Source organism: Ursus americanus, chromosome 10, assembly GCF_024610735.1.
Source record: "Ursus americanus isolate L20-20 chromosome 10, mUrsAme1.1.p, whole genome shotgun sequence".
Classification (NCBI taxonomy): domain Eukaryota; kingdom Metazoa; phylum Chordata; class Mammalia; order Carnivora; family Ursidae; genus Ursus; species Ursus americanus.
In genome coordinates, this window is record NC_142136.1 from 77,832,655 (window position 1) to 77,852,247 (window position 19,593).

General features: G+C 35.7%; 1 protein-coding gene and 1 long non-coding RNA gene across 3 annotated transcripts in view; one reads left to right on the forward strand and one right to left on the reverse strand.

Annotated features, from left to right (window-relative positions):
* LOC123791998 (uncharacterized) overlaps window positions 1-19,593 on the forward strand; it is an 89,298-nt gene that overhangs the window by 28,564 nt on the left and 41,141 nt on the right. The window lies entirely within an intron of this gene.
* Window positions 1-19,593, reverse strand: part of PARP4 (poly(ADP-ribose) polymerase family member 4) — a 131,766-nt gene that overhangs the window by 25,499 nt on the left and 86,674 nt on the right. For both annotated transcript variants that reach the window (XM_045797150.2, XM_087865246.1), the window contains exons 31-32: window positions 8,599-9,588; window positions 6,719-6,818 (exon numbers count right to left, since the gene is read on the reverse strand). In XM_045797150.2, coding sequence (XP_045653106.2) covers window positions 6,719-6,818; window positions 8,599-9,588 — 1,090 coding nt within the window. The remainder of the gene's footprint in view (window positions 1-6,718; window positions 6,819-8,598; window positions 9,589-19,593) is intronic.

Sequence of the window (19,593 nt, forward strand, 5' to 3'; positions counted from 1 at the left end):
TTTATGTTTACCACCTTTTGTGAAATACTCTCTTTTACTCTGAGTATTGTTTATAATGCCTTCTTTCTATCTCTCCTTTTTTGTTCACTCATGCAATTTGTGATTTTTATTAATCTTTTAAAAACCCAACTATTTTTTTTTTGCTTATCTTGTGTGTGTGTGTGTGTGTGTGTGTGTGTGTGGTTCTGTACAAATTTTAGGATTGTTTGTTCTATTTCTGTGAAGAATGCCATTGGAATTTTGCATTGACTCTGTAGTTTGCTTGGCGTATATGAACATTTAAGCAATATTCCAATCCAAGAGCATGGAATATCTATTTATTTTTGTCAATTTTTCCCATCAATATCTTATAGTTTTCATGTACAGGTCTTTCACTTCCGTGGTTATATTTATTCCTAGGTATTTTATACTTTCTGATACAATTGTAAATGGGATTATCTTCTTAAAATCTTTTTTCTGATAGCTATCAGGGCATAGAAACATAACGGATTTTTGTGTATTGATTTTGTATCCTGCAATTTTCTTGAATATGTTTCTTAATTTTAACAGTTTTTTGGTGGCGTTCTTTAGGGTTTTCTATATATACTACCATGTCATTTGCAAATAGCAACAGTTGTACTTCTTCCTTTCTGATTTGATGCCTTTTATTTCTTTTTCTTGCCTAAAACCCCTTTCCTACTAGGACCTCCAATACTATGTTTAATAAAAATAGGGATAGTGGGCATCCTTGTCTTGCTTCTGATCTTAGAGGAAAAGCTTTCTGTTTTTCACTATTGAATATTATGTTAGCTGTGGGCTTGTCAGGTATGGCCTTTATTACGTTGGGGTAAATTCCCTTCATACCCATTTTGTTGAGAAGTTTTTTCATTCTTTCTTTTTTTAACATAAATGATAAAAAAATTGTCATGTTTTTTCTGCATCCACTGAAATGATCATATGATTTTTTTATCCTTCATTTTGTTAATGTGGTATATTGACTAATTTGTAGATGTTGAACCATCCTTGCATCCCTGGAATAAATCCTACTTGATCATGATACTTTTAATGTATTGTTGAATTTGAGTTTCTAATATTTTGTTGAGATTTTTGCATCTGTAATCATCAGGATATTGGCCTGTAATTTTCTTTTCTTGTAGAGTCTTTGTCTGGTTTTGGTGTCACATGAATGGTGGCCTCATAAAATGAGTTTGGAAGTGTTCCTTCCTCTTCTACATTTTGGAAGAATTTGAAAAGGATTGGTGCTAATTCTTTAAATGTTTGGTAGAATTCATAGTGAAGCCATCTGGTCCCAAACTTTTGTTTGTTGGGAGGTTTTTGTTTACTAATTAAATCTCCTTACTAGTAATGAGTCTGTTCAAATTTTATGTTTCTTCATGATTCAGTCTTGGTAGGTTGTATGTTTCTAGGAATTTATCTATTTCTTCTATTTTGTCTAATATGTTTGCATATAATTGTTCATAGTAGTCTCTTATGACCCTTGAGATTTCTGGGTATCAACAGCTATGTCTCTTTCATTTCTGATTTTATTTGAGTCTTCTCTATTTTTTCTTGGTGAATCTAGCTAAAGGTTTTTCTATTTTATCTTTTAAAAATAGTTCCTGTTTCATTGATCATTTCTATTGTCTTTTTAGTCTCTATCTCATTTATTTCCACTCTGAACTTTGTTATTTTCTTCCTTCTACTAACTTTGGGTTTAGTTTGTCTTTTCCTAGTGTAAAGTTAGGTTGTTTAATTGAGATCTTTTGTTTATTGCTATAAACTTCACTCTTAGAGTTGCTTCTGCCACATCCCATGTTTTGGTATATTGTATTTCCATTTTCATTTAGCCCAAGGTATTTTTAAATTTCTCTTCTGATTTCTTCTTTGATCCATGGGTTGTTCAGTAACATGTTGTTTAACTGCCACATATTTGTGAATTTTCCAGTTTTCTTGTATTCTCTAGAAGTATTATTGTTCTACATTTTGGTCTATGTTCCATCTGAAATTTATTTTTTTCAATATTTTATTTATTTGAGAGAGAGAGAGAGAGAGAAAGAGCAATCGGGGGAGCAGCAGGCAGACGGAGAAGGAGAAGCAGTCTCCTTGCTGAGCAGGGAGCCCAATGCGGGGCTTGATCCCAGGACCCTGGGATCATGACCTGAGCTGAAGGCAGATGCTAACTGACTAAGCTACCCAGGTACCCCTCATTGAGTATGGCATGAAGTAAGGGTTGAGGTTCTTTTTTTTTTCCATTTGAAAACCCAATTTTTCTAATATCAGTTTCAAAAAGTTTTCCTTTCCCATTAATTTTATTGATGTCTTCGAAGAAAACCAACAGACTAAATATGCAGGTCTCTATCTGGACTTTCCATTGTGTTCCATTAGTCTATTTAGTGTATTAGTGCATTAGTGTATTTTTATGTCAATACTATACTGGCTTGTAGCCCTTAAGTTGTGCATTCCTACTGTCTTCTTCTACAAGATTATCTTGATTATTTCAAAGTTTTTTGCACTTTCATGTAAATTTTAAAATCAGCTTGTCAGTATGTATAAAAATGTCCCCTGGAATTGCAGTGAATCTCTTTCTGGGATCTTTCTTCTGTTCCATTGATCTATTTGCCTTTACTGTCATCAATACCATACTGTCTTTATTACTTAGCCTTATAGTAAGTCTTGAAGTTGCACAGCATCAGTCTTCCAACTTTCTTCTTTGCCTCTCCATATAAACTTTAGAATCAGTTTGTTCATATCCATAAAATAACTTTCTGGGATTTTGATTGGTATTCAATTGAATCTGCAGATCAATCTTGACAATACTGTTTTCCTATCTATGAACATGGAACATCAATCCATTTATTTAGCTCTTCTTCGATCAGATTTTTAATTTTCTTCATATGTCTCTTATACATATTTTATTACATCTATACCTAAGTGTTTCATTTTTGAGGGTGTTAATATAAATGATATTGTGTTTTTAATTTCAAATTCCATTTGTTCTTTGTTGGAATATAGGAAAGCAATTGGCTTTTGTATATTAACCTGAATCCTGCAATCTTGGTATAATTGTTCACTAGTTTCAACAATTTTTTTACATCATCTGCAAATCTGATTAAAACCTTTTTTAAGTTTTTATTTTAATTTCAGTTAAGTTTCAAGGTTTTTTTGTTGATTCTTTTGAATTTTTAAATAGACAATTATATATGGGGCGGCTGGGTGGCTCAGTCATTAAGCGTCTGCCTTCGGCTCAGGGTGTGATCACGGCGTTCTGGGATTGAGCCCCACATCAAGCTCCTCCTCTGGGAGCTTGCTTCTTCCTCTCCCACAACCCCTGCTTGTGTTCCCTCTCTTGCTGGCTGTCTCTATCTCTGTCAAATAAGTAAATAAAATCTTTAAAAAAATAAATAAATAGACAATTATATCATCTCTGAACAAAGAAAAATTTAATTTCTTCCATCCTGGTCTATGTATCTTTTACTTCCTTTTCTTGCCTTATTGCATTAGTAAGGACTTCCAGTACAATATTAAAAAGGAGTAGAGAGAGGAGCAATCTTTGCCTTGTACCTGATCTTCATGGAAAAGCTTCTAGTTTCTCACTAGTGAGTATAATATTAGCTATAGTTTTTTTTGTTTTTAATAGTCTTTACTAAGTTGAAGAGATTCTTCTCTACTCATTGTTTACTGAGACTTTTTAGCATGAATGAGTGTTGTATCTTCTCAAATGCTTTTTCTGAATCTATTGATATGATCATGTGATTTTTCATTTTTAGTTTGTTGATGTAATGGGTCACATTAATTGATTTCCTAATGTTGAACTAGACTTGTATACCTATGATAAATCCTACTTGGTCATGGTGTATTGTTCTTTTTATACTTTTTTGGATTCAACTTCCTAATATTTTGTTAAGGATTTTTGCATCTATGTTACTGAGAGATACTGGTTTGTAGTTTTCTTCTCTTGTAATGTCTTTGTCTAGTTTTGGTATTAGGGTAATGCTGTCATTATAGAATGAGTTAGGAATTATTCCCTCTGCTTCTCTACTCTGAAAGAGATTAGAGAGACTTGTATAATTTCTTTCTTAACTTTTTGGTAGAATTCACCAGTGAACTCATCTGGGCCTGGTCCTTTATGTTTTGGAAGGTTATTAATTATTGATTCAATTTCTTTAATAAATACAGGTCTATTCATATTTTCCATTTCTTCTTGTATGAGTTTTGGCAGATACGGTCTTTCAAGGAATCAGTCCAGTTTATCTAGATTATCAAATTTGTGGGCCTGGTTGTTCATAACATTGAATCTATAGATCAATTGGAGGAACTGACATCTTCACATTTTTAGTTTTCTTATCCCATTACCTTAAAATTTTTCTCCATTTATTTTGATCTTTTAAGAATTCTTTCAATTGGGGCGCCTGGGTGGCTCAGCTGGTTAAGTGTCTGACTTTGGCTCAGGTCATGATTCCAGGGTCCTGGGATCAAGCCCCACAATCAGGCTCCTAGCTTAGCAGGGAGTCTGATTCTCCTTCTCCCTCTGCCCCTCCTTCTGCTGCTCCTTCTGCCATTCCCCCTGCTTTGTGCTCTCTCATTCTCACTCTCTCTCAAATAAATAAATAAAATATTTTTTAAAAAAGAATTCTCTAAATAAAGTTTTGTAGTTTCCATTTTAGAAATCTTGCATATCTTTTAAAAAAACTTATTTTGGGGCATTTGATATTTTTAATACCATTATAAATGGTATTTTAAAATTGTATTTTCCAATTATTTGTGGCTGGTACATGAAATTAAAATTGATTTTTGTGTTTTGACTTTATATCCTTTGATATATCCTTGTGTCAGCTTTTGTTTGTCTGTCTTTTGTTAATGTCCTTCATTTTTTTTTCAGGTTTTTTATTTGTTAGTTAATCTGAATAAATACATATAGATACATTTTAGTTCCTTGTGCTTAGTGTTGTTTTTTTTTTTTAACTGAAGTATAGTGGACATACAGTGTTATATTAGTTACAGGTGTATAACACAGTGATTTAATAATTCTATACATTATACTATGCTCACAATCATACAGATATAATTACCATCTGTCATCATACAATGTTATTACAATATTATTGACTATATTCCCAATGCTGTACTTTTCATCCCCATTACTGGAAGTTTGTACCTCTTAATACTCTTCACGTATTTGCTCATCTCCTCGAACCCTGTTACCTCTGACAACTGCCAGTTTGTTTTCCGTATTTATGACTATGGAAAAACGTCTCCTTTATTTTTATTTTTATGTATTTTTTTAAAGATTTTATTTATTTATTTGCCAGAGAGAGCGAGAGAGCACAAGTGTATAAGCACGGGGAGCAGCAGGCAGAGGGATAAGCAAGCAGAGGGAGATACAGGCTCCCCGCTGAGCAAGGAGCACCATGTGGGACTCGGTCCATGACCAAGCCGAAGGCAGATGCTTAACTGACTGAGCTACCCAGGTGTCCCTCTCCTTTATTTTTGAAGGATCTTTTCTGCTGGATATAGAGTTTTTAGTTTATAGGGCTTTTTTCTTTCAGCACTTTAAAGATATTATTCCTGAGGGCCTCAGAGGGGAGGGGTGGGCGGGGGAATGGGATAGACCAGTGATGGGTAGTAAGGAGGGCACGTATTGCATGGTGCACTGGGTGTTATACGCAACTAATGAATCATCGAACTTTATATCGGAAACCGGGGATGTACTGTATGGTGACTAACATAATAAAAAAAATAAAAAAAAAAAGATATTCCATTATCTTTTAGCTTCCATTCTTTCTTTTTTTTTTTTAAAAGATTTTATTTATTTATTTATTTATTTATTTATTTATTTATTTGAGAGAGAGAGAGCACAAGCAGGTGGACCAGCAGGCAGACAGAGATGGAGAAGCAGGCTTCTCGCTAAAATTTCTTTCTAGTGTAGTGCAAGTCAAACAGACAAAGATCTGCTAACTCTGGAATAAGCCTGGAGTATGAAAACCCTGACATTTTGAGAGATGGCAGGGTAGTTAGACTTGTCAACGAATACTGACTAGTTGTTTAATAATGTTTATTTTATTTAAAAAAAAAATCTCTTAACCTAGGGCTAGCATTTGACCTTTAAACCACTTGCTCACCCATTCCTTTCATTATCATGACAAGAAAAAGGTCCACAGAGGTTGAAATTGCTCTGGCAGAGACTGGCTAGATGCTCATAAATGCTGTTTTCTCTTCCTTAACACAAAGCTAAAGTACATTTCCCAGCTTTCTTGTGTCTGGGTGGAGTTCTGTGGCTAGATCCTGCCACATTTTCTCTTTCTCCTCCTATCTACCAGGTAGGTGATGCCAGAGCAATTTTCTTCTTTTCTTTTCACCAGAGTAATTTTAAAGACACTTTTGATAATGGTGGAGCCACAATATGGAAGGAGCGGGGTCTCTAAATGACAACCTGGAGTGGAATTTCCTACTGACCACTATTTGTGATATGGGCAAGAAAAATAATCTTTATGTTAGGTTACTGAAATTTTGGATTTTTAAAATAGAAATTATTGCTACTTTTGCTAATTAATTTGCACAGGCAATACCCTAATAAGTGGTAAAGATATGACTAGAAACTAGTCCTCTGTTTCCTTTGATGGTTAACAAATATAATTCCACTCTTATGTAACTTAAATAATTATCATATTAGTACACTAGTTTACAACAAAATTTACAATTAAGAGCATGCCATTTAACTAATAGAAAAATGGTGACTTACCCAGAGATTGAATGCCTTTTTGTTCAAGAAAGCTGCTTAAAATATTTGTATTAAGGTTTAATATAAATCCCATTTCTGGCGTAAGTTTCCAGAAGCCATCCTATGAAATAAAAAACAAATTTAACCCACATTATTGAAATTTATTCACATAAAGAACTTAATAAATAATATGTTCCCAATTATGTCAACTCAGTTTAAGACATTTCTAAAATTTTTATTATCAAAAATTATTATTATTACTTTTATTATTCTTAAAATCGAAGTTCTTCATATACTAGTGACACTGTTGTTGGGAATCTCAAAAATACTATGGATGTTATGTATCAGGTGGCACTTATAAAAGGTCTGGAAAGAGGCTCATGTGTAAGGATTTTTAAAAATGGTATTATGTATTTTTTTCTTCTAGTAATGCTTTGAACTGATGTTTCTTAAACTTTTAAGTAGCATTCCTTTTGATCAACATTAAAAATATGCCTTTATGATGTCTGAAATATGAAAATGACTTTTTTTTTACTAACTATAACATTGTTATGGTGAATATGCTCTTTAAACTACCTTATTTATCTCACTGTCCCCTGCCCACCTTAGCTAACTTTTAAGGCTGATGTTTCTTACATATGAGATAGTTGTAAACCTGAACATGGGGATCTTGGACACTTGAAGTAGATCAACTCCAGGTCTCAGGGGAACTAATACAGGTAGCAGAAAGGAGGATGAGATCATAGGCAGATGCACAGACTCTACGGCAATAATTTGAAAAATAACAGCAGTGATATATGCTAACTAGTGTTGAACAAGTTCTAGGTGCTGGGTGTTGTTGTTTTTTTTTTAATCTTTTTAGCCACTTCTTGTGGAGAGGCTATTACTATACCTTTTGCAAATGAGAACCCCTTTTCAGATGAGAATACTGAGGCACAGAGAATTAAGCAAGTTGTTCAAAGTCACCCAGCTAACAAGCAGCAGAGGCACAATTTAAGCCCCAACAGTCTGTCTCCAGGGCCCATAGATAGCAGTATCTACTATACTGCTTCCAACACTGCTTTCATGTACCTTCTTTCAGGTTAAAAAAAAAAAATTGGGCAGCTGTTATTATCTCGTTTAAACCTCAAAACCACTCTAGGAGGCAGACACTATTATTATCCCCAGCCTATGCGTGAAGAAACTAAGACTCAGAAAGGTTATCTGACTTGCCTTAAATCACAAAGAAGTAGGACTGAGCTCAAATTTTGTCTCACACTAAATCAAGTTGCTTTTCCACTTCACTAAACTACTTTACATCAGAACACATAATTACATGCGTGAGACTGGGTAGCAGTGCAGGAACTATATTTATTGAGTGTCCATTAGCTTCACAAATGGAATGATAAGCTCTAACACAGTCTTACATGTTGAGTAATATTCCCAAGATCATATGTGAAAACAATTAGAGTATACTTACAACACTTGTTCTTTACTTCACAACGGGAAATTTACATGATTGTAATTCATCTATCTATTCTAGAACCTAGGAAATCAAGGTGTTACCATATGACCCATTCAGGAATGCTAATTTTCAACTGAGGAATATTAACATTCATCTTGCTTGATATTCTGGCCTACCAATTAAAAATAGATAGATAAATACCATCATCAAGCACACTGTATTGTTCAATGACTTTTAAAGCAAGATTTTCTCAATGATAATGATGTACTGTATGGTGACTAACATAAAATAATAATAAAAAGAAAAGATTTTCTCAATGAAGGAAGCAGTGTGTTGATTTACATTCTTCCACCAGTCACTTACCTCAGTAACGCACTGGTAAACATTGCAATGACCAGCTCTGTTCTGAACTATGAAGCTAATTAACCATAGACTTAAGGATAAATAAGACTAATACCTCAGTTTGTAGACTGAAGAGTTCAGTCCAAGGCACAAAATACATCCAGCTCTGTTCATCTCTTTTTGCCTGAAAGCTTGCAGTAAAGTCACTTCCTCTTATATCAGATTTTGCCACTTTTTGAAAAAAATAACCTGCCATAAATCCTGGTGTTTCATTACTTTCTGTTTCAGAAAAACTTCCACCATTTGAAGCTGATAATGAAATTCCGGCAGAAAGATCTGTACAGAAAGAACCCTCCAATTCAGTGTTAGCAAACAGATCTGTTGGTGGCTTGTAATTGGTGCTGAAATGAACTGGAGAGTTTTGTAAATAGGGAGAACGAGAAAGGGAATGAACGTCAAACCCTCTGGATGGACCAGCAGAATTAACTCTATGAGGAGGCAAAAGAATATTCGGCTGCAGGGGAGAGTCCAAATCAGGGAAAATGCTCGCAGAATTGTCGGTCTTACGGCCTTGATAAGTTACAGGTAGATTAACCTCTCTGGAGATAAATGAGGCACCTGCAAGAGGAGGAATAGCAAAGGATCCAAAACATGGGGAAGGCAGTCTGAAAGGGGTACATGACGCAGGGGTAATGTCACCCAAATAGTCAGCTTGAAGGTCTTGGTCATTCTTAAATGGACCAAACTGTTTGAGACTCCTAGCAAACTTCTTAGAATGTAAGTGGGGAGGATGGAGGAAACTAGAACCATCTAAGTGCTCATCTTCCAAATGGGCTGAACCAGGAGCAGCAGAAATGCTGCAACCAACCAGTTTTGGGAAAGGGGCATCTCTACATAGTGGTCGTTTAAATGAATCCATCCGACTTAAACCCAATGGCTTTTCCACATCTCTACATTCAAAACTGAGTGTTAAAGGTTTTTCTGAGAGTTGGGAACCAATATCTTCAGAATCTTCAGAATCTTGCAGTTGAGATGATCTAAACTTCCTGTTAGTCAAATGTGCTTGTTGCAGTTCTTCATTCCATTCAAAGAATGCTGAAAGAGGCTGTCCAAGGTAAGGGAAAACATAAAATAAATGAACAATCAAACATACTTCTTAGAGTTGACTTCTGAGTAGACAAGCAATTGCTTATCCTAGAACATTGAAAAGAGAAGATATTCAAGATAATTTAAATACAATGTCCTTGTTATATAGATACAAATCTGAGATTTGGAGACAATAGCAATAATAAATACATCAAAGATCTTAGTTTCTCTTTGTTCTTAACATGTTGAAACTTTCAATACCCCTCATTTTATACAAGAGGAAACTCAGGACCATAGAAGTGTCTTGTCCAAGATTTTATAATTAGCCGTATCATAGTGTGTAAATTAGCCCTAAAATAAGCTGATAATTTGAAATAAATTATTCTAGTCTTTTGTTCTACTTTACAGCAATATTGAGGAAATGAGACAACTGACAAAAAATTTCAAAAGCTTTAAAGTAACTATATGAGGTATACCTGGGCGGCTCAGTCACTTAAGCATCTGCTTTCGGCTCAGGTCATGATCCCAGTGTCCTGGGATCGAGTCCCGCATTGGGCTCCTTGCTCAGTGGGCAGCCTGCTTCTCCCTTTCCCTCTGCCTGCCCCTCCCCCTGCTTGTGTTCTCTCTCCCTCTGTCAAATAAATAATAAATAAAATCTTTAAAAAATAATAAAGGAACTACATGAATGTATATTTACAAAGACTTGGAACAACATGTAAAACAAAAAGGAATTAAGGATGCTATGTTACTACTATTATTTTAATGTGAAGTCTTTCTTAAAAAGTTTCAAGTAAATAAAATCCAGTTTTATATGAATTACAAGTCTTTGAGATATTTTGGAAATAATTAGCCTGGCAGCACCTGGCTGGCTCAATGCATAGAGTATGTGACTCTTGATCTCGGAGTTGTAAATCTGAGCCCCACGTTGGGAATATAAATGACTTAAAGTAAAATCTTTAAAAAAAGTAATTAGCCTATAATTTTACCAATGTAAATCAGCTATTTTATTTTATTTGTGTATTTATTTATTTTTAAATCAGCTATTTTAAAAAAAGAGTAGTCCTTTTCCAACTCAGTCATTTCCAGTATACATTTAAATAATTATACTGAAGAACATATGACAAGACACATATTTGAAAATAACATTTAAAAACAATATTTTCTGGTTAAATTTCTCTTAATTAGATAAGTAAACTGAAAAAAAGCAATAGTGATAGAATAGACCTATTAGATATTAAAGCATTTTATAAAATTACAAGAATTAGACACATCAATGGAACAGAATAGGTGGTCCAGCAATAGATCCTAAATCACGTGGGAATTTAGTAGATGATAAAGATGACATTTTAAGTCAATGGGAGGAAAAAGAACTATCCAATAAATGGTGTTGGGGAAAGGTGTGTAGCTATCCGGAAAAGAATAAAGTTAGTTCCATGCTTCCTATCTTATACCAGGATAGATTCTAATTGGTTGAAAAATTAAATATAAACAAGAAACCATAAAACTATTTTAAAAAAATAAATAAGAGGAAACTTTTAGGAAGCATAGTCTCTGAATAGGAAAGGTATTTCTAAGCATGATAAACAAAACAAAACAGTATAAAACAAAAACAAGAAACCCAAAGATCAAAAAATTTGACTGCATTAAGAAATTGCATGACAAAAAGATGATGAACAGCATTAAAATACAAGTGGTAAACTGGGACACAAATCTGTGCAACTCAAATTACAAATGGATAATTTCCCTAATATGTACTTTTCCTGAAATAAATAAGAAAATGACAAGGGGTGCCTGGGAAGCTCAGTTGGTTAAGTGACTGCCTTCGGCTCAGGTCATGATCCAGGTCCTGGGATTGAGCCCCACATCAGGCTCCCTACATGCGGGGAAGCCTGCTTCTCCCTCTCCCTCTCCCTGCCACTCTCCCTGCTTGTGCTCTCTCTCTCTCAGTCAAATAAATAAAATCTTAAAAAAAAAGAAAATGACTAACATCACAATAACAAAGGTAAAAAAAGTAATAGATAACACATAGAAAAGAAGATATCTAGAGCTCTTATGAATATGAAAACACAGTCATCTTCATTCAAAAAGAAATGAAAATTAAAATACCACTAATACATTTCTCACCTGTCCGATTTGCAAAGATCAAACATTTGAATGATACACTGGGTTAAAGAGGGACAGAGTAACAGCCTCTCTCATGCTAGTGATGGGAGTGTGAGCTGATATAATGTACAAAGAGGGCAATTTGGTTAGAGCTAATTAAAATTTTCAGAATAGATTTACTTAGGTATAATTGTTGTACAATAAACTGCATTTTTAAAGTGCATGTGTCAGTACAGCATGTGACTCCTGATCTCAGGTTTGTAAGTTGGAGCCCCACACTGGGGGTAGAGTTTACTTAAAAAAATAATAAAGTGTATAATTTGGTGAGTTCTGACATAAGTAGACATCATGAAGCCATTATCACATGAAGAGAATGAACATAACCATCTCTCCCAAGATCTTCTTGTGCCCTTCTGCAATCCATCTCATTCCTCCCCTCACTGTTCCCAGGCAACCACTATTTGCTTTCAATAACTTTGGATTGGTTTACATGTATTTTGTATCAATGGAATCATACAATTTCTATTCTTCTTTGACTTCTTTTACTCAGCATAACTGTCCTGACATTCATCCATGTGTTTGCATGTATCAATAGCTAATTCCTTTTTATTGCTGAGTAGTACTCCATGATATGGCTATATCACAGTTTGTTTATTCAGTCATGTCCTGATGGTTGTTTCCAACTTCTGGCTACTACAAATAAAGCCACAATGAGTACTCATGCAGAAATCTTTGACTATACACCTTCATTTCATTGGCTGGGTTAAATGGTAGATGTATGTTTTATTTTTTAAGAAACTGTCAAAGAGTTTTTAAAATGGTTGTGCCATTTTATACTTGCACGAGCAGTGCATGAGAGTTACAGTTGTTCCACATCCTCGCCACATCTAGTACTGCCAGCCCCTTTAAAGCCATTCTCGTGGGTATGTAAAGGTATCTCATTGTGGTTCCAATTTGCATATTCTTATGTGACTGGTGATGTTCAGCATTTTTTCATATGCTTGCTTGCCATCTGTATATCTTCTTTGGTAAAGCGTCTGTTCAAATCTGTTCATTATTTTATTGGGTTTTCTTTTTTTTTTTAAGATTTTATTTATTTTTTTGAAGAGACACAGACAGCCAGCGAGAGAGGGAACACAAGCAGGGGGAGTGGGAGAGGAAGAAGCAGGCTCATAGCGGAGGAGCCTGATGTGGGGCTCGATCCCAGAGCGCCGGGATCACGCCCTGAGCCGAAGGCAGACGCTTAACCGCTGTGCCACCCAGACGCCCCTTCTTTTTTTTTCTTAAGATTTTATTTATTTATTTGACAGAGAGAGAGAGACAGCCAGCAAGAGAGGGAACACAAGCATGGGGAGTGGGATAGGAAGAAGCAGGCTCCCAGTGGAGGAGCCTGATGCGGGGCTCGATCCCAAAACGCCGGGATCATGCCCTGAGCCGAAGGCAGACACTTAACCACTGAGCCACCCAGGCGCCCCTTTATTGGATTTTCTTATCATTGAATTGTAAGATTGCTTTATATATTTTAGCTGGCTTTGTCAGATATGTTTTACAAATATTTTCTCACAAATGTGGTTGGCCCATTCATTTGCTTAATGTCTTCTGAAGAGCAAAAGTTTTTGATATTAATGAAGTACAATTCACCACTTTTTTATAGTTTTTTTAAATTTAAGAAACCTCTGTCCAACCCAAATTCATTAACCTTTTCTCCTTTGTTTTCTTCCAGAAATTCTAGCTTCATTTGTTACATTCAAGTCTATATTCCAATCAATCTTTGTACATGCTGTGAGCTAAGGATAGAGGTTAATTTTTGTTTATTTGTTTGGTATATGGCCATCCAATTGTTCCAGAACCATTTGTTGAAAAGATCATCCTTTCGCCATTGAATTGCCTTGACACCTTTGTAGAAAATCAATTGACCCTATATATGTGGATATATTTCTAGACTCTCTACTCTGTTCCAACTGTTTTATGTTTCAGCGGTGTTCCCATGGTGCAGATGTCTATTTTACACTAATATCACACTCTCCTAATTACTGTAGCCTTATAATAAGTCTTGATCAGACAGTGTAAGGCCTCCAACCTTTTCTTCTTTTTCAAAGTTGTTTTGGCTAACTAGGACCCTTAACATTTACATATACAATTTGGAATCTATGATATTATAAGTGGTATTGTTTTTTAAATTCCAATTTTTGATTGTTGCCAGTATACAGAAATCCAGTTGGTTTGTTATATTGACCTTGCATCCTATAACCTTGTCAAATCCACTTATTAGTTCTACTAGTCTTTCTATTGAATCTTTAAGATTTTCTACAGAGACAATTAGGTTGCTTATGAGTAAAGAAAGCTCTACTTCTTCCTTTCCAATATGTATGCTTTATATATATATAATTTATTTATTTTTTTGCTTTCGGTAGCAGCTACAGTCTTCTATGCAATGTTGAACAGAAGTGGTAAGACCAGACATTTTTTTTAAGTACAACTGTTTAATTATATTATAAACATTAATGCAATATTCAATAATTTCATTCCGATAATAAAAAAATAATGGTATAATAATGGTTTAAAGCTGGTTCAATTGCAATTTTAGAAGCCTAATTATCAAGATTGAAAATAGAAGACTATTAAAATAGCTAAAAAAATAACAGGTGTCATAGTGCTAAATGTTTCTGTAACTGTTGGTAAGGCTTACATCTAAATTTGATGCAGAATTTTTTAAAAAATTTTTATTTAAATTCAATTTAGTTAACATATATTGTATTATTAGTTTCAGGGATAGAATTTAGTGATTCATCATTTGCATATAATTCCCAAGTGCTCTCCTTAATGCCCATCACCCAATTATCCCTTCCTCCCACCCACCTCCCCTCCAGCAACGCTCAGTTTGTTTCCTAGAGTTCAGCATCTCTTACGGCTTGCCTCCCTTTATTTTTATCTTATTTTTTTCCACCCCATACCCTATGTTTATCTGTTTTGTTTCTTAAATTCCACATATGAGTAAAATCATACGGTATTTGTCCTTCTCTGACTTATTTCACTTAGCATAATACCCCCTATTTCTATCCACATCAATGCAAATGGCAAGACAGCATTCTTTTTGATGGCTGAGTAATATTCCAGTGTGTGTGTGTGTGTGTGTGTGTGTGTGTGTGTGTGTGTGTGTGTGTGTACACACCACATCTTCTTGATCCATTCATCTCTTGATGGATATCTGGGCTCTTTCCATAGTTTGGCTATTAAGGACATTGCTGCTATAAACATTGGGGTGCAAGTGCCCCCTTTGAATCACTGTTTGTATCCTTTGGGCAAATACCTAATGGTGCAGTTGCTGGGTCATAGGGTAGTTCTATTTTTAACTTTTTAAGGAATCTTCATACTATTTTCCAGAGTGGCTGCACCAGTTTGCATTCCCACCACCAATGTAATAGGGTTCCCCTTTCTCTGCATCCTTGCCAACATCTGTTGTTTCCTGACTTGCTAATTTTAGCCATTCTGACAGGTGTGAGTTGGTATCTCATTGTGGTTTTGATTTGTATTTCCCTGATGCTGAGTGACGTGGAGTACTTTTCCATGTGTCTGTTGGCTATTCGTATGTTTTCTTTGGAGAAATGTCTGCTCATGTCTTCTGCCCATTTGTTGATTGGATTATTTGTTCCTTGGGTGTTGAGTTTGAGAAGTTCTTTATAGATTTTGGATACTAGCCCTTTATCTGAGATGACATTTGCAAATATATTCTCCCATTCTATTGGTTGTCTTTTGGTTTTATTGATTATTTCCTTTGCTGTGCAGAAGCTTTTTATTGTGATGAAGTCCCAATAGTTCATTTTTGCTTTGTTTCCTTTGCCTCTGGAGACGTCTCTAGTTAGACGCTTCTGCACCCAAGGTCAAAGAGGTTGCTGTCTGTGCTCTTCTCTAGGATTCTGATGGATTCCTGCCTCACATTTAGGTCTTTCATCCACGTTGAGTCTATTTTTGTGTATGGTGTAAGATATGGTCCAGTTTCATTCTTCTGCATATGGCTGTCCAGTTTTCCCAACACCATTTGTTGAAGAGACTGGTTTTTTCTATTGGATATTCTTTCCTGCTTTGTCAAAGGTTAGTTGACCATAGAGTTGAGGGTCCACTTCTGGGCTCTCTATTCTGTTTCATTGATCTATGTGTCTGTTTTTGTGCCAGTACCATGCTCTCTTGATGATTAAAGCTTTGTAATACAGCTTGAACTCCGGTATTGTGATGCCCCCAGCTTTGGTTTTCTTTTTCAACATTACTTCAGTTATTTGGGGTCTTTTCTGGTTCCATACAAATTTTAGGATTGTTTGTTCCAGTTCTGTGAAAAATGCTGGTGGTAGTTTTCTTTTTTTTTTTTTAAAGATTTTATTTATTTATTTGACAGAGATAGAGACAGCCAGCGAGAGAGGGAACACAAGCAGGGGGAGTGGGAGAGGAAGAAGCAGGCTCATAGCGGAGGAGCCTGATGTGGGGCTCGATCCCAGAACGCCGGGATCACGCCCTGAGCCGAAGGCAGACGCTTAACTGCTGTGCCACCCAGGCGCCCCGGTAGTTTTCTTTTTTTAATTCAATTTAATTAACATATAGTGTACTATCAGTTTCAGATATAATTTAGTGATTCATCAGTTTCATACAACACCCAGTGCTCATTATATCAAGGGCCCTCCTTAAGGCCCATCACCCAGTTACTCCATCCCCCCATCCACCTCCATTGGTGGTAGTTTCATAGGGACTGCCTTGAATATGTAGATTGCTTTGGGTAGTATAGACATTTTAACAATATTTGTTTCAATCCATGAGTGTGGAACGTTTTTTTTTCCATGTCTTTGTGTCTTCCTCAATTTGTTTCATTAGTGTTCTATAGTTTCTGGAGTACAGATCTTTTACCTCTTTGGTTAGGTTTATTCCCAGGTGTCTTATGGTTTTTGGTGTAATTGTAAATGGAATTGATTCCTTGATTTCTCTTTCTGCTACTTCATTATTAGTGTATAGAAATGCAACAGACTTCTGTGTGTTGACTTTATATCCTGCAGCTTTGCTGAATTCCTGTATGAGTTCTAGCAATTTTTTGGTAGAGTCTTTCGGGTTTTCTACATAGAGTATCATGTTGTCTGTGAAAAGTGAAAGTCTGATTTCTTCCTTGCTGATTGGGATGCCTGTTTCTTTTTGTTGTCTGATTGCTGAGGCTAGGACTTCTGGTACTATGTCCCTCTCTCCCTCTTTCTATCTCTCTCAAATAAATAAATAAAATACTTAAAAAAAATAAATGTTTGGTAGAATTCCCCTGGGAAGCCATCTGGCCCTGGACCCTTGTTTTTTGGGTGATTTTTGATTACTGATTCAATTTCTTTGCCAGTTTTGAGTCTGTTCAGATTTTCTATTTCTTCCTGTTTCAGATTTTGTAGTTTATATGTTTCTGGGAATTTATCCATTTCTTCCAGATTGCCTGATTTTTTGGCATATAATTGCTCATAATATTCTCTTACAATTGTCTGTATTTCTGTGGTGTTGGTTGTGATCTGTCCTTTTTCATTCATTATTTTATTTATTTGGGTCCTTTCTCTTTTCTTTCTGATAAGTCTGGCTAGGGTTTATCAATGTTTTTAATTCTCTCAAAGAACCAGCTCCTGGTTTCATTGATCTGGGTTTTTAAATTTTCTATACCATTTATTTCTGTTCTATCTTTATCATTTCCCTTCTCCAGTTGGAGTTAGGCTTTGTTTTCTGTTCTTTTCCCAGCTCCCTTAGGTGTAAGGTTAGACTGTGTATTTGAGACTTTTCTTGCTTCTTGAGGAAGGCCTGTATTGCTATTGAGCATCTTTTCATGTGCTTACTGACCATTCATATATCTTCTTTGTAGAAATGTCTATTCAAGTCCTTTTCCCTATTTTAAAAAATGTTTTTAAAGATTTATTTATTCATTTGAGAGAGGCAAAGAGAGAGGGGGAGGGGCAGAGGGAAAGAATCTTCAAGCAGCCTCCCTGCTGAACGTGGAGCCTGACGTAGGGTTTGATTTCACAATCCATGAGATCGTGACCTGAGCCAAAACCAAGAGTCAGACGCCCAACTGACTGAGCCACCCAGGTGCCTCTGCCCTATTTTTGAATTGGGTTGTTTGTTTTGTTGTTGTTGAGTTTTAGGAGTTCTATATATTCTGGATATTAATCTCTTATCAGGTATATCACTTTCAAATATTTTCTGCCATTCTGTGGGTTATCTTTTTATTCTGTGCATAGTGTCTTTTGAAGTACAAAATGTTTTTTAATTTTCACAAAATCTAATTTCTCTATTTTTTTTCTTTTGTTGCTTGTGCCTTTGGTATCATGTCCTCAGAGATCATTGTTAAATCCAATGGGTGAAGATTTGTCCTATGTTTCTTCTAGGAGTTTTATTGTTTTAGGCCTTATATATAGGTCATAGATCCATTTTGAGTTAATTTCTGTATATATATTAGGTAAGAGTCCAACGTCATTCTTTTGCACGTGGATCTCTGTGGTTTCCCCAGTGAATGGTCTTGGTACCTTTGTCAAAAATCACTTGACCAGGGGCGCCTGGGTGGCTCAGTTGGTTAAGCCACTGCCTTCGGCTCAGGTAATGATCCCAGGGTCCTGGGATTGAGCCCCACATTGGGCTCCTTGCTCAGCAGGGAGCCTGCTTCTTTCTCTCCCTCTGCCTGCTACTCTGCCTGCTTGTGCTCGCATTCTCTCTCTCTCTCTGTCAAATAAATAAATAAAATCTTTTTTAAAAAAATCACTTGACCACATATGCAAGGGTTTATTTCTGGGCTTTCTATTCTATGCCATTGGTCTATACAAGTCTGTCTTTACACCAGGATCACACTGCTTTGATTATTGTACCATTGGAATAAATTTTGAATTCAGTAAGTGTGAGTCCTCCAGTTTTGTTCTTTTTCAAGATTGTTTTGGCTATTTGGAGTACCTTCAGATTCTATACGAATTCCAGGGTGGATTTTTCTATTTCTGCAACAACATTGCTGAGCTTTTGATAGAGATTGCATTGAATCTATAGATTGCTTTGAGTAATACTGACACTTAAATAATATTAAGTCTTCCACTGCCCTATCTTCAATTTCACTGCTTCTTTCTTCTGCCTGCGCAAATCCCTTCTGCCTTTGAATCCCTCTAGTGAATTTTTCATTTCAGGTATTGTACTTCTTAGCTCCAGAATTTCTTTTTGGTTTCTTTTTAAGTCTTCTGTCTCTTTATTGATATTTCCTTCATTCATCATTTTCTTGACTTTCTCCACATCTTCCTTTAGTTCTCTGAGCACCTTAAGATCACTGTTTTAAAGTCTTTGTCTAATATATCTGCCATTTTGTCTTTTTCAGGGATAGTTCCCGTTGTTTCATTTTTTTCTTTGTTTGGTCCATACTTTCCTGTTTCTTTATATGTCTTGTGATTTTTTCCCCTTGAACACTGAATATTTGAATCTAATAAATGAGGTAAATTTGGATATGAGATTCTCTCCCTTCCCCAGTGTTTGTTGTATTTTTATTATTCTTTTTTCTTACTTAATTGTTGTAGGCTGCCTCTGTGCTGAGTATCAGCCTGAAGTATAAACTTAATGTCTTCTTAAGTCTTTTCCGAGCCTTTCCTTGGGTATGGGCAGTTACTTTTTAATTATCTCCATATAGCAGTTGTTTTTGAATGTCCTAGTCTTCAATGTCTGACTCCCAAAAGGGGAAGAGCAAAAAATAAGCAGGGGGAGTAAAGGGGGCATAAAGGTGCAGCTCTTTAAGTCCCCTGGAATTTGCTTCAGCCAAAGGAGGAGGGGCTTGCAACAACAGGGGAGGTGCACCAAAGGCTGCCTACCTCTTTATCTGCTAGTTGGGACACAGTCATTTCCCCAGCCCTGCCACTGCCTATCTGGTTCTGTGGTGGCTACGATTTCTCTT